At 44.4% G+C, this 14,101-nt stretch overlaps 1 protein-coding gene across 1 annotated transcript in view; it reads left to right on the top strand.

Moving 5' to 3' along the window:
- CC2D2A (coiled-coil and C2 domain containing 2A) overlaps positions 1–14,101 on the top strand; it is a 42,607-nt gene that overhangs the window by 16,597 nt on the left and 11,909 nt on the right. Inside the window, exons 13-29 of the mRNA XM_078861703.1 lie at positions 42–142; positions 883–1,023; positions 1,417–1,573; positions 2,057–2,343; positions 3,002–3,179; positions 4,538–4,691; positions 5,681–5,831; positions 6,383–6,521; positions 6,630–6,833; positions 7,694–7,786; positions 8,547–8,638; positions 8,883–9,050; positions 9,866–9,962; positions 10,667–10,776; positions 11,040–11,136; positions 11,419–11,517; positions 12,264–12,437. Coding sequence (XP_078717829.1) covers positions 42–142; positions 883–1,023; positions 1,417–1,573; positions 2,057–2,343; positions 3,002–3,179; positions 4,538–4,691; positions 5,681–5,831; positions 6,383–6,521; positions 6,630–6,833; positions 7,694–7,786; positions 8,547–8,638; positions 8,883–9,050; positions 9,866–9,962; positions 10,667–10,776; positions 11,040–11,136; positions 11,419–11,517; positions 12,264–12,437 — 2,442 coding nt within the window. The remainder of the gene's footprint in view (positions 1–41; positions 143–882; positions 1,024–1,416; positions 1,574–2,056; positions 2,344–3,001; positions 3,180–4,537; positions 4,692–5,680; positions 5,832–6,382; positions 6,522–6,629; positions 6,834–7,693; positions 7,787–8,546; positions 8,639–8,882; positions 9,051–9,865; positions 9,963–10,666; positions 10,777–11,039; positions 11,137–11,418; positions 11,518–12,263; positions 12,438–14,101) is intronic.

Genomic DNA, 14,101 nt, shown 5'->3' on the forward strand with positions numbered 1-14,101 from the left:
TTTGACTCCAACCCAATTCCTGATTGTCCCGCCACATGCAGCTGCGGGCCTTGCGGAATGCAGTCAAGAACATCTCCACAAACATGGAGGTCCTGGTCCCAGCCACGCGCAAGAGGGTTCAAGAGTACACAAACGAGATCAGGTGTCGTCATCGCTACAATTGCCGTCGTCACTGCCATTGACCCGCCTTCATCTCCACTCTCATCACCTTCATCGAGGTCTTTGTCATCCTTGCCATCTCGATTTAAAGCTTTCGTGACTGCAGGGATTCATCTTCTTGGTTCTTTCGGTAAAGTCATGTAGAATGGAAATAATAAAATAATAAAAATAAAACATAATAAAATAATTCTCACGACGTTTCGGCCACAACGCAAGCAGCCGTCCTCAGGTGGAGAACAGGTCTGTCGAGAAGACAGACCGGTGGAGAACAGGTCTGTCGAGAAGACAGACCTGTTCTCGACAGACCTGTTCTCCACCTGAGGACGGCTGCTTGCGTTGTGGCCGAAACGTAGTGAGAATTATTTTATTATGTTTTCTCTTTATTATTTTATTATTTCCATTCTACGTGACTTTACCGAAAGAACCAAGAAGATGAATCCTTACCATCATCGTTATGAAAATGTGCACCAGCGTTGTGAAGAGCTTATGATCAGTATTTTGTGCACACACTACAATGTTAATGATGTAAAATTATATCTTACGATATTGCATCACCTGTTTGCACTAGGTAATGTTCTTGCCTGTGCATTTATAGCGAATACAAATCTATGCACAGCCTCCCAAAAAGTTTATTGTGATAAAATATGCCTTTGGTTTTCAATGATAATTTCCATAGTGCCTTATGGATGTAATATTTTATTGTTGTCATCTCATACATCACAGGCAGACCCGGAGACTAAATGATATAGAGCTAGAGAAAGACCGAAACCTCTTAAAGAGCCTTTTAAAAACTTGGAAGGAGATCAAGAACTTGCGAGAATTTCAAAAATACACCAACACGCAGCTAAAGCTCCATATACGCAGGTAAGCCCGCTCATACTAAGCCAGCTAAAGGGTCATGTTCCAAGTGAATGTTGCTTTCAGCATTTCCCTGTGTTCAAATCCCAATGACCTTGGTTGTTTACAATGAGGAGTGTGATGTTGTAATTGGTAAGCAGTGCTGTGTGCCCTGTGCCTGATTTTATCACCCATATTACAGATGCATAATTGAATCCATGTGAAAACAGCAATTTAAATCAACGAGTGAATAATTTGAATTGGCCACAGGTTCTTGGATCTTGCTGTGGTATGTCCTGTAGGTGTGGTGGAAATGGCCCTTGTGGAGATGCATCTAGCAGTTATTAAAGCTGTCATCATTCTTATTCGGCAGTGCAATTTATTAGTGACCTGTTGATGTTGGTGTGATATGCTGTGCAGAGAGGAGAAGAGGCGGCAAGAAGATGAGTCACAATACGAGCAGGAGATCGCACATGAGGTGGATGAGATGGAGCGGGAGTTCCAGGAGGAGTTTGAGAAGCGGATGAATGAGTACCGGCTTCAGTGTGATGTGTGGAAGCTCTGGAGGAAAAAGCAGGTATCTCAAGAGCACATGTGTGCGACTTTCGTTTATAACTGTGGTTAGTGACATATGTTGGTCTTCATATACTTAGGGAGCAGTGTTTAGGGTTGCCTTGTCACATTATTTTCTCTCTAGAAAGGTCAATTCAATTAGTGTCTGGCTGCTCCTCCTGTTGCCTCTCCTCACCTCTCCCAGGACCTACCCTTAACACACCCAAATTCAGATTTAATTTACATTGTCAGTGACGTGCATGGCTACGAATTGAACCTATTTCTGGTGGATCACAGTACATTACTATTGTCCTGTTTTTGTTGTCCTTCCCCTGCACCTCCGATTAGCATGGTTGGCTACGTACGGTGCGAAAGAAGTTCAACATACATATATTGCACCACTCGCCATATCACATGCAAATTCCTCTGCAACCCTCTGCTTGGCATAATTAACTACGTTGGTGCTGACTCCGTACCCCTGTCCCCTCACTCGCCCATCTTGCTACAGAGAGCACGTCTGAAGAAGAAGAAGAGCAAGAAGGGGCAGTCGCAGGGGGAGGATGACAGAGAGGGGCTGACAGGGGAAGATGATGAGGAGGAGGGTGGTGATGCAGGCGCTGAGCCCCTGGACGAGGAGCCACCCAAACCCCAGAAGCCAGAAACGTTTGACCGCGCAGCTGCCGAGCAAATGGTCCGGGAGAAGGCCGCGCGCATTCGGCGCAGGCCTGGAGAGCCCCTTATCACGCTCGAGCTCTCCAACACTGCCACCGTGACACCTACCAACCAGTGCCCCCGGTAAAGAGAAAATGGATCGCTCAAGTTGTTGAACTTGTGCTGAGAGAATCCTGCTGAGCGGTACTGACGTTAGGGTACACAACTCACTGCTTTAAGTTTGCTACTACAAATCGCAAGTTGACTCAACTTTTATTCATCCTCGATAAAATTAGTAAAACTTTTTCGGAAACCCACATTGGTTGCCACAAAGGCAGATGAGACTTCACCATTGGAATGTGGCACTCTTTCAGGGCTGTGCCACGCTTACTGAAGTATTGAGACGTTGACTTTGCCTTGACTCACCCACATGTGTGGGCTTTCTCTGAGGACTCCGGTTTCTTCCCAGACAACAAAATCCTAACGAAGGACCCTCCTGAAAAAAAGTTTTGAGGCTTTGCAAGGCTTTGTTGGGGCAATACATTTTCATTACAGTGTTCCTCGTAAGAACACGTTATTGTACATATGCCATTGTAAATACATACTGACAAACTTGATTGCAGACAATCACTGCTGTGACAGCAGAATACTCAAAGCGTGTGGCGAAGTATGGAGACTAGAATGTGATGCCTTGCCAGAGACAAATTAGCTTGTGCGGCCTTCTGTTTACAGTTGGTGCAAAGGCAGCAGTTAACACGCGCGTGACGTCACCTTCCCCCCCCCCCCCATCGTGCCTTCTCAGCCCCGAGCAGCAGCGCCGGCAGGAACTGCAGAGGTACTCGCTGTTCGTGAAGGTCCTCTTCAACAACAAAGAGGTGTCGTGCACGACGAGTCGCCTCCTCAATGCCGACTTCTCCATTCACTTCGGGCAGATCTTCAACATCCAGATTGTGCACTGGCCTGAAAGCATCAAGCTGCTGGTGAGGGCTGCTTGTGGGTCTGTATCAGTAGCTGGCAGCAAACAGTCCTGCCCAAGGATCACGGCTCTGATCTGGTTACTTTGGTGTTTAGTCGTAGAGTATTTAAACAAATATGCTCTCCTGTTGAATACATTTTTCACATCAGTGCATTCAACCACATTGTCATTTAGGCGGCGGGGAGAATCTATATGTGTGGAATTATGCGACATAAGCCGTGTGAGAATTAGATATTGAAATGTGTCTAAAACAACCACAGTTTAGCAGGTTATACAATATAATATATTATAATAAATGATACATTCCTGAACATTAGCAGCCATCCCTCTTTTTAGTTAGCTCAGGCTAAGTAAAGGTAGAAACAATAAATGTAATATTGGTAATACATTTGGATTTAAAATCGTGTTTAGTCTGTTCTTGTTGATACAAATGTGCCAATAATATAGGTGGTATAGTTTACTTTGCCTTCTATTTGCTTCTAGTATTCAATAGTGATGCCTTTCCTGTGATCCGTGAAGGTGTTCAGACTTATATTTACACTGATGGTGCCATGAAAAAAGCTAAACAACAAGGAACATGTAACATCCGCAAGGCAGGCTGCAGATGAAAGCTGGCGCTATGCATTTTATGCACCCCACCCAATATTTTCCACCTTTGCAACCACCTTAGTGACTCACACAATCAATGCTGCAAACTGTACAAGTTATATTGCCTCACCTTATATTTCAAATCTTTTGCTTGCACAGCAGGGGATACAGTGCATAGTCACATAGTATGAATGGGCTTGTGCTGAAACAATCGCACACAATCACCAATGATTATTTAGCACTTGCACTTGTTACAGGTATGCGAGGATGATATTTACGTGTTGGTAGATTTGTTTTAAAGAGTTCCTCTTCTCCTGCAGATATGCTTTTGCATATTCTTTCGGTAAAGTCACATAGATAGATAGGTTCCTATCTATCACGTAGATAGGTTCCTATCTATGTGACTTTACCAAAAGATCCAAAGAATATTAATTCCTGCACTCACGAAAGCTTTAATTCAAGATGTAGATATGCACTCAGGCTGTTTATCTTGGATTTAGTCAAGTGCATCATGGTGGCACTCTAGTGATGTCACATACGTTTTACTGCACCGATGTCACTAGAGAACTATAAAAGAGCAATTGACTCATCTCAACAGTTTTTCTCATAAATAACCTTTCGTAATTGTGTTGAACAACCTGCCACACACACAGCCTGGGTACATGCTTACGGATGCTCGTGTTTTGTGTTGCGTTTTCCTTTAAGGAACATTGCACTGTGGGCAGCTAACACTTGCCGCTGTCCTTCGTTGCCCCATGCTGTGTTGTGCTGCAGCTGTTCGAGACTGTGGGAGTGTCGACCGTGCGGTTGGCAGAGATGTTCGCTCAGCTCCCCGACTTGAACGTGGTGGCTGGGAACTGCCCCCTGCAGGAGCTGGAGTTTAGCAGCGAGCATCATGTTTCTTTCCCGCATGAGGGCATCGGCAGCAGTACGTCTCCTCGCACAGCCGCCAAGGACTTAGCTCTCTCCACCTCTTAGCATGGTTAGGGTGGCGAGGCAAGCGTGTTAGCGACTAGATATGGCTGACATAGCACAAGAAGGGGTGGTGGGACCAGCACCACACCCATCCAGTTTATTTTGTCTTATCGGCACCATAGTTGGCACACAGACAGATTCCAGCTACTCATGTTGTGCAGGGTTCACCTGGTGATGTCCATGTCAGGCAGAATTATTGATTGTAACTGATGTTCCATGGGCAGATCAACAGGACAGTTTGACAGTGACTGCCAATGTTTATATGAACATAGAAACAGACTCACTGTTATAAATGATCATTGCTTAATGTTTAAAGCATACAAATGTATAATTACATTCATACCCAGCGTTATAGCCATGTGTCGCTATTATTATTATTATCAAGAGGGTGGTCTCACAAGGATTATTGACAGTAGCCGAATCATAATTTAAAAGTTACACTGACATACCATAATTATACATGAAGGTTATTACTTAAAACGAGTAGTCATTGGCAAGGTAACTTATTAACTCATCTTTAAATATTTCCAATAGTTGGATGGGTCGTGCACTAAATCCTGGAGCAAGTGAAGGTCACATACAATCATGTCAAAGTCATAAAATGTTCACAATACGGAAGGGCATAGAGTCACAGTTGTCGCTGATCATGCAACGGTTTGTTCATTCATCTAGTAAAATCAATCCATACACTGATGATACATGCAGAACATTTCACGTGTGAAATAGATTACTGCATTTCTAATTGAAGTTAATTTGAAAATTATACGTTCATGGGGTGAATGAGACAACACAAAAAATAGCGTCCGCGAGACCGAACACAGACACGACCCACACAAAAAATGAAGTCTTGAATTCCCATTATGGTCTTGAATCCTGACACTTGGTCAAATCAAACGGGAGACGGTGAATCATGACGCGCCTATTTGTTGCAAAACCTTACAGACGTTCCGGTCACCCTGGGGGTGGACAAGGAGAGCACGGTGACGCTGCTCACGTCCGGAAAGTTGGCTTGCAGCGTGGCCTGGGGCGTAGGGAGCGACGGGATTCCACTGGCCCCGGCACTCGCATCGCAGCATGGCGACGGCCTGCGCAGGTGAGCATGGTAGGCAATTGGCTAAAGGGAGCCTGGCGCTGATTCTGGGACAAATTAGAGCCTTTGGTTGACAGCCGTGTAGAATTTTAGATTGGGAACCTTATAACCTTTAATATTAGAAAGCAATATTTTGGATAGTCTATTTTCTTCTTCTCGCCCTTCTGAGGAGTTATACCATTTTTTTTTACATTATATTTTCAGTTTGTAAGATAGTTCAATGTAGATGGTAGTGAAGTTTTTGACTGCCTGTCAGCACCATCATCTGTGCCGGTAATTGAGATCAACATGCTGAACTCTGTTAGAAGGCTTCCCTGGCGTGCTTATCAGTGCAGTCATTATAAAGTACTTTGCGTGATTTGCTCTGCAGCTGATTTACCTGCCTAGTATGCTTATCTTTAGACACTTTTGAAAATTTTGAAAAGTTACACAATATTTGAATGTAGCTCAGGAATTGTATTAAAATAAAAAATATATATTTAACCCCGACTCCCCCACCACACAGCGAGCTGTCCAATAGCGCTGTCTTGTCGTCACTCTGCGTGATGTGCAAGTGCGGCGAATCGGGTGGATGCCATCGCGTCCATCGGGGCGTCCGCACTAACGGACGTCAACAAGCTGGCCGCGTGGGCCAAGGAGTCGCGGCTCGACCCCAACGACCCCAGCAATGCCGCCCTCATGCAGCTCATCACTGTGAGGGCAACGCCCGACAATCGCACTACCGCCATGGGTTGTTGTTGCTTGTGATAAGGCTGCCGCTTCGTGGGTAGAGGCAGCGTCTCACTGTTGGCCCCACCGCAGGTTGTGACGAGCGGCGAAGTTGAGGTCACCGACTACTTCAGGTTGGAACAGCTGCAGGAGGAGTTCAACTTCGCAACGGAGGAGGAGATGTCAATGTCGCGCCGCCTGCGCCTCCTGCAGCTGCGTAGTCGCGAGGTGCCCGAGTTCCGGAACTATCGGCTGGTGCCACCGCTGGACCGCGAGATCCCAGAGAAGGTGTTCCAGGTCAGCATGTGGCAACTAATAAATACGAATGATTTTTGTTTATAAAGCGGCAAGACCCAACTGAGACCATAAGTCATATTTCAAAGGAGACCTGTATTTAAATAAACAATTAATCACAAACATATACGGGTATAAGGAATAAAGGGTTCATGAAAAATAATAATATATATTTTAATGTCTCTGATAGAATAGAAACATGTGAATGTTTTGGCCAATGGGCTTTTTTTTATGAATCATTGAAATCTTAAATGTATTCAGAAGGATTGGTAGGGTTGGGGTTCATGCTGTTTGATTGTGCCAATTAAGACACAGGAATGGGTGTTGTTAAATGTATTGGAGATAATATGATCACAGACATGAAATTTGACCTTCAGATTTTACAAATTTCCAAGCCAATCCAAAAATAAATAAATGTATTGACAGTCTGCCTCAATGAAGTGTCATGAGTCTTCAGGGCATGAGGAATTCTAAAGGCATTCAAGAGGTTAACAATGGGGTTAATGCAGTGGCATCATTACTCTGGGTATGACTGACTTGCCATGAGACAAATTAATGCATATACAGATGCATTACACAGCACTTGTATGCAAATAGTACATACAACAATTTCACTGTCTTCTTGGTTCTTTCGGTAAAGTCACGTAGAAGGGAAGTAACGTGACTTTACCGAAAGAACCAAGAAGATGAATCCCTGCAGTCACGAAAGCTTTAAATCGAAAAATGTCACTGTTATCTTAAGGGGCCATGTCACCTCTGATCATGCTTTTGAATAACTACAGGACATCATTGTCCTATTTCAAAACTGCTTTGCGAAGGAAGCCGATGATACAAACGCCATACATGTGTGGTCTCTCTTGCAGGAATATGAGAAGAAACAAAGGGAGAAGGATGTCGTTGACACGACGGAGCAGTTGATCCGCTACAGGGCCATTGCTGCCATCTACATGAAAAAGGTATCATTGGTCACCTCGCTGTCTGTGCAGCAGCAGCAGCACTGTCCACTCATTCAAAATGGGGCAATATATACCAGTGTATAAAAGGTCCATATAGTGCAGTGCTATGTTTGTCTTTGCCTGGTGCCACTGGCTGGCTGCTGGATCATCAGCAGCACTCCAGACGAAACAAACAAAGTATTCTCAGCTCCCCCTGGCACATTTCCTGCACATATGCTGAATGGGCTTGCCAGCAAGCGTGAGTTCTTAATATCTGGGTGGGCTGTGTCTGCAGTAGGAAGGATGCAAATGTGAATTTGATTACTTTGTTTCTCTCACTTATGCTGACCAATACATTACGTTGTAATAAACATTGGTGTTATATGTCACAATTATGTTAATGTTGTGCATTGTAGGATCTTGTTTGTTATAAAAGATAACCGATCAATCTGGCCTTATATTCATTACTAGTTCACTATTATTTCTGGAAGGCTCATGACAAGTTGTATCAATCAGCACTGCCAAGGTCCAACTTAAAATTATTCTCTGTTCTGGTCACTAATAATGCAGCTGTACCTCTGAATAATACCCAGTAACCCTATTACTCATGTCCCTCTACTGGCTCTGCTGGCGGCTCAACATCTAGCAATGGTTAGACAAGCGCGGTCAGACAGGGTGCTAGCCCCACCATTCTCGTGTACACTGCTGGTCTTAATGGGTCCTCACTGTCATCTCAACAGAATATGAGGCTAACCCTTTGTTTTTGTGTCTGTGTGTATAGATCCGAGAGTCTGTGATGAGCCGTTTTGTGCTGGCGAGGCATCACTACGTGCTCTCCGACCTCATCCTGGAAGAAGAGATGCCAAACATCGGGTAACCGCCTGTCCATCCTGTACCACTGTCCCTCTGTCACATCTGTCCTTGTCGTAGATAGTATGGAAAGATTGCCACTTTACAGCTGGGCCTGTCTCTGCCACTAACCCCCCCTATGGTTTCTTTTGACCCTTGCCTGACCTAAAAATGTATTGGCCTAACACCAGAGTTGAGTGAGACCCACAATGCTCAGTTGATGATAGGTACTTGCTGACTTTTTGTTTTGTTGTCGTCACGGGAGCAGAACGCTGGGCCTGGGCCTCTTCAAGCTCACGGAGGCACGCCGCCCCCTCAAGCCACAGCGCAAGGAGCGCAAGCGGGTGACCGCGCAGAACCTGACGGACGGGGACATTACGCTGCTCGTCAACATCGTGCGGGCCTACGACATCCCCATGCGCATGATGGCCACCAAGTAAGGCCCTCTTCGAGCGAGCCTCGCTTCCATATAATTGACTCACTGCCACCAGTTGCGTTTGGAAGTAACTGTTTTTTAGGTACGTGAGTCACAAGTGATGTAGAAGGTAGTGGCATGCAGTGACACTGCCAATTCATTAAAAATGCAAAACTAAAAATAATTGTATCTACATTATTGCTTCGTCGAAACAACATCGATACAATGCAATTGGGAAGTTTATATATCCTAAAAAAAATTCTGAATCGCATCTGAAATTGCAGTTCCCAGATCGGCTCCGGGATGACAGGAGTATGCCAGCCTATATTTTGTTAATATGCCCAGCTCTGACTACGCACCATGCATCATTATTTAGATCAGTGTTCTTCATTTCAAGACCCGTGGGCCACTGGTGGACCCTGATGGCCTTTAGTGTGGCCCCTGAAGTGCAGTTCTTGACAATACTCAAATGTGAAAATACCCCATCATGCTGTTAAAACCAATGGTGTCAAATGTGTGGCGACCCTCATACTGATGTCTTATTGGCAAAAGTGCCCCCCCTCTGAAAATTAGTGAATAACACTGATGTAGATGGTTTCGCTGGCTCCCTGTGCACCATGAGTGATGAGACCAGAGCGATGCTGCTCGATCGCACCATAGCAGCACTCCTGAAATTTACTTACATTTTATTATTAGTAATGAATATTCAGACTCATTATGGACAGCCCAAGAAATGTAAACTAAATATTTTAGCTGAAAATGCAAAATAAAATGTGTTTTTTTAGGTGTCCGCCCTGGGCCCTCCTTGCTCATGCCCATGCCGTGTGTCTGCTCAGGCAAGCCGGCACCAGCAGGGCGAGAGCAGGCCGCGGAGCCCAGGACACGTTCAGCGCTGGGCAGGCCCACCACGACAACGAGGCCTTCTATAGCCAGGCAGGTCATGCACCGCCCTTGCTTGGGTAGTGGAAGAAACGTGTCAAGATGAACGGACTGTCAGATCCTCAAAGCGAAGTCGGATTGGACCAGGGCAATACCTGGATGGGCAACATGCTAGAAATATCTGTCAATCATACAACATCCCGCATAAAATTTCACTTTTCGTTCAGGAATGTGAAGCTGTGTTGGAGTCTACAAAATTGATGTTGTGTTGCCCTTCATAACATAATTATTCCAGCAACACTTATGCTGTGTTTGGCATGTGTGTGTCCTATATGGTAAACACTTTGTGTTGTGTGCCCTTTTAAATTGTGTCAGCTCTGTATGTTGTGTGCTGCGTATTGTGAGTAATTTAACATTGATGTGCTTTGTGTGGTGTATACATGGTGTGTACATGGTGTACCTCTCCTGTACACGGTGCATGGCATGCTCGAGCACCGGCATTTCAGTTATTTGTATTGCACGTGCAATTTAAGCAGAAATTTTCTTACAGTACTCCACTACCTCTTTAAGCCAAACCATACAAGTTATTTCCCTTTGTGCATATATGTGTTTGTGTACACAAGTGTGGGCGTGGTGCTGGCCACCCACCTCCTCGTGTACCGTGCCGGCCTTCATAGGTGCTCGCGAGCTGCACTTGCCCCAACAGTCTATTAAGGCTACAGGGGGCACCTTTGTCTTTGTGTGTGTGTGTATCTCAGGTGCTGGTGCGTCCATTCGTGGAGGTGTCCTTCCAGCGGGAGGTGCGCCGTACCACGACCGCCGACGGACCCAACCCCAACTGGAATGAAGAGCTGGTGTTGCCCTTCAAGTGGGCAGCAGAGAGCAATGTCACAATATAACCCTTACACACATATAAGAAGATTCCATTGGTAGCCTGGCTAAACGGTTGGGACCAGTATTACCTGCTGTTGCATATTTATGCTGGTAGAGTTCTTTCATTCTTGTAGTAATAATACCACGTTTCTGTTACAATGCCTCTACTGGAAACCTGTTTAGGCTGAGTTGAACTAGAGGAGGTTTAGTCCATAAGGAATTGATTAACATTTTCCCATGATCTTCTACATTCCTCAGAGCTTGCAATGGAGACTACAGTGCAGCTGGGCTGAATTCCACAAGAGATGACATTTTCATCAACATGTTTGACGAAATTGTGTATGACATCCAGGAGGTAAGTACCTTACTTGGAGTCAATTACCCCCATTGCCCCTTCATAACAGCCCCCTATGGTCTAGACATTACACTCACCATTTATTTGCCAGTGTGGTGAATGTGGTGCTGCAGGCTTTATGTGTACCATTTACAGAAATGGCAATATATGAAATAAAAGGGAAATGATTCTTACACAGACAATTAGATGCCTTAATTGTGAGCTAAAGTGTGAATGCACCCGGAGCGTTTTCCCGATCATACGACTAACCCAGTGCGATGTGTGCACGCCACACGTGTCCAGAACGACCGGGAGGCCGGAAATGTGATCCACACCCGCGTGGAGAGGAACTGGCTGGGCTCCATACGCATCCCCTTCACCACCATCTACTTCCAGTCCAGGGTCCGCTCACAACTCCCACTCTGAGCACACATGCTCGACTGCTACATCAGTATTTTACAATGACGAAAGGAGTTGACTTTGACTGGATTTCTTTGGATGAGACTAAAACATTGGCTGAATGTCTCTTCCGGCTCACTGATTTGCACTGAAGCACCTCTGCATGCGTTTTCTGCTTGCAGTGATGCATTCATAGTTCTTTTTCCGACAGAATCAGAGAGACTGGAGTTAATTTCCTGTTTATAATCACGCGTTACTCTCTGCTTGTATTTGTGTCACAAAGCAAGCAGAAATAATGTCACGTCTCAAGGTTTATCTACACAAGCAGTTTCTCTCAAGTACTTATTCTTTCTCACCTGCCATGTTCTCATATTTTTACATTTTCCTGAACATGCTTCACATGTGTGGGGTAGGATTATATCTGTTTAAAAGTTGGAACTGAGCATAAGTAAATTTTTATTTGTTGACAGCGGGGTAATGCATGTTAGTCTGTAATGTTTGTAGATTTTGACTGTGAGCTTTGATTTAGCATGGTGGATCGGTGGTGTTTGAGAAGAGGTTTGAGATTTACATTTTCATGTTTTTGATAGAGAGAGAGGGTTGTTATGAGTAGTTTGATTCTACATAACTTTTGGTTTTAATGTAGCCATGTTTATTTTATTTTAGACATGACGGAAAAATTTGCTTGTTTTTTTTTATAAGCAGCCTGCTACATGTGGTGGTTTGGCGTGCCGCCGTGTGCCTGTCAGATTGATGGCACGTTCATGCTCGACTCGCCACCGGTGCTGCTGGGGTACAGCCACGAGAACGAGGGACGCTGGGACTCGATGGCTCCCCCCCTCGCCGCTGGAGATGCCACCTATCTCACCCTGTTCATCACCACCGAGCCTCAGCTCATCCCTGCAGAGCCTGTCAGAGAAAAGGTACCGCACGCACCAATACTTGTTTTACAATTACAGCAAAGTCAAAAAGAATCTCCCAGCTCAAACAAGCAATTTAGCAGCTCTCATTTCTACTGGCAATCCTGACTGGTGGACATCTCAGGGTGATGGCCATTCTCTCTGTAGGACAGCCACTATGTTTTCATATTTTCCTTGAATTACAAATCTACAATCATATAATTACAGGTCTCCATATGACCAAATCACCCAGGAAGCACCCAGCATCATAAAATATTGGAAGCTAAGCAAAATTGTGCCTAATCAGTGCTTGAATGGGTTAATGCAATGCACACACAGGATGTTATGGAGCTGCTTGGGATTTGTGGTTGGCAGAAGAGTGCATTGTAGCAAAATCAATCATTGTACCATCCTTCTATGCTTCTTCTAATCCCAACTCCAACGCATGCTGACCATCATGGTGAAGTATGGTCAAATAACCCCCACGATCTGCACAGGTGTGGGGAGGCCCTAATACAGCAGTCGATTGACATCCACTGCTGGATTTGCTAATGCACTTGACTTGCAATCATAATGTTGGGAGTTCATACCCAGGTCGGGAGTCAGTTCGGTTTATCATCTCTCCAAGGTTGATACAATTAGCGATTTTGATTTGAGAGTCAATGATGGTTGTTCTATGGAGTGCAAAATTAACCAAGGGTATGACAGTTGTCAAATATTGCATTAATTTTGATTTAAAGCTTTCGTGACTGCAGGGATTCATATTATTGGTTCTTTCGGTAAAGTCACGTAGAAGGGAAATAATAAAATAATAAAAATAGAATTTCTCTTCTACGTGACTTTACCGAAAGAACCAAAAATATATTGCATTAATGTTGGTAATACGAATGTCTTGTATTATGCCTTTTAAAGTTTTGATTTACATATCGACATAGTATATCATCTTCCGTGATGTAAGAAAATTACACATTTGTTTTTGTCAGTTACATAGGGGCTTATCACACAACTAGAGTTAATTCGTGTGTCCATCATAATGTCCGTAAAATGCAGCATTCATCAATTGTGGCAGTTTTACAACTTTGGAACCACAGCTTTTAGTGACAGTGAAGTTGATTAAATCTTGATTTGTCACAGACCTTTGAAGCCTTTCTTTTAAAATGTCTCTATGCTCAAACCCGTGTGGACCAGTGCTCAACTCGATAGAATACCATGAGCGAATTATGGTAATTCCACATTCCTATGTTGGGGACCAGCCTCACTGGAGGATAACCAATTGTCGAGTATTTACAAAGTGGTACCCCAGACGTATAAATAGCAGTGTGGACCCCTGGCTGAGACCCATTGTGCATGCATATAATATCTGTCATATATGTGGTGTACTTCATACGTGATGCTTTCAATATGCTATTTGCAGTTTCAGTTACATTATTGTGCTGTTTGTGTTTTGTGTTTTCTTTGATCTTCTTTTGGCACCTCTGACCAGCTAACCGAGGTATTGAAGGTAACGGGGCCATTCCCTCTAGTGCGAGTGGAATGTGCAGTGCAGCACTCTTCCAATTACCCCATGACCAGTGGGTGTTCGGTTCATTGAAATATATGTTAATAGACACACATGCTCTCATTATACATTACCATTAGGCATTTAGTGATGCATTGATTCATGTGTTAAATGTTTTTTTATCCTCACG

The sequence above is a fragment of the Lampetra fluviatilis genome, chromosome 12 (genome assembly GCF_964198595.1).
Source record: "Lampetra fluviatilis chromosome 12, kcLamFluv1.1, whole genome shotgun sequence".
Taxonomy (NCBI): Eukaryota; Metazoa; Chordata; class Hyperoartia; order Petromyzontiformes; family Petromyzontidae; genus Lampetra; species Lampetra fluviatilis.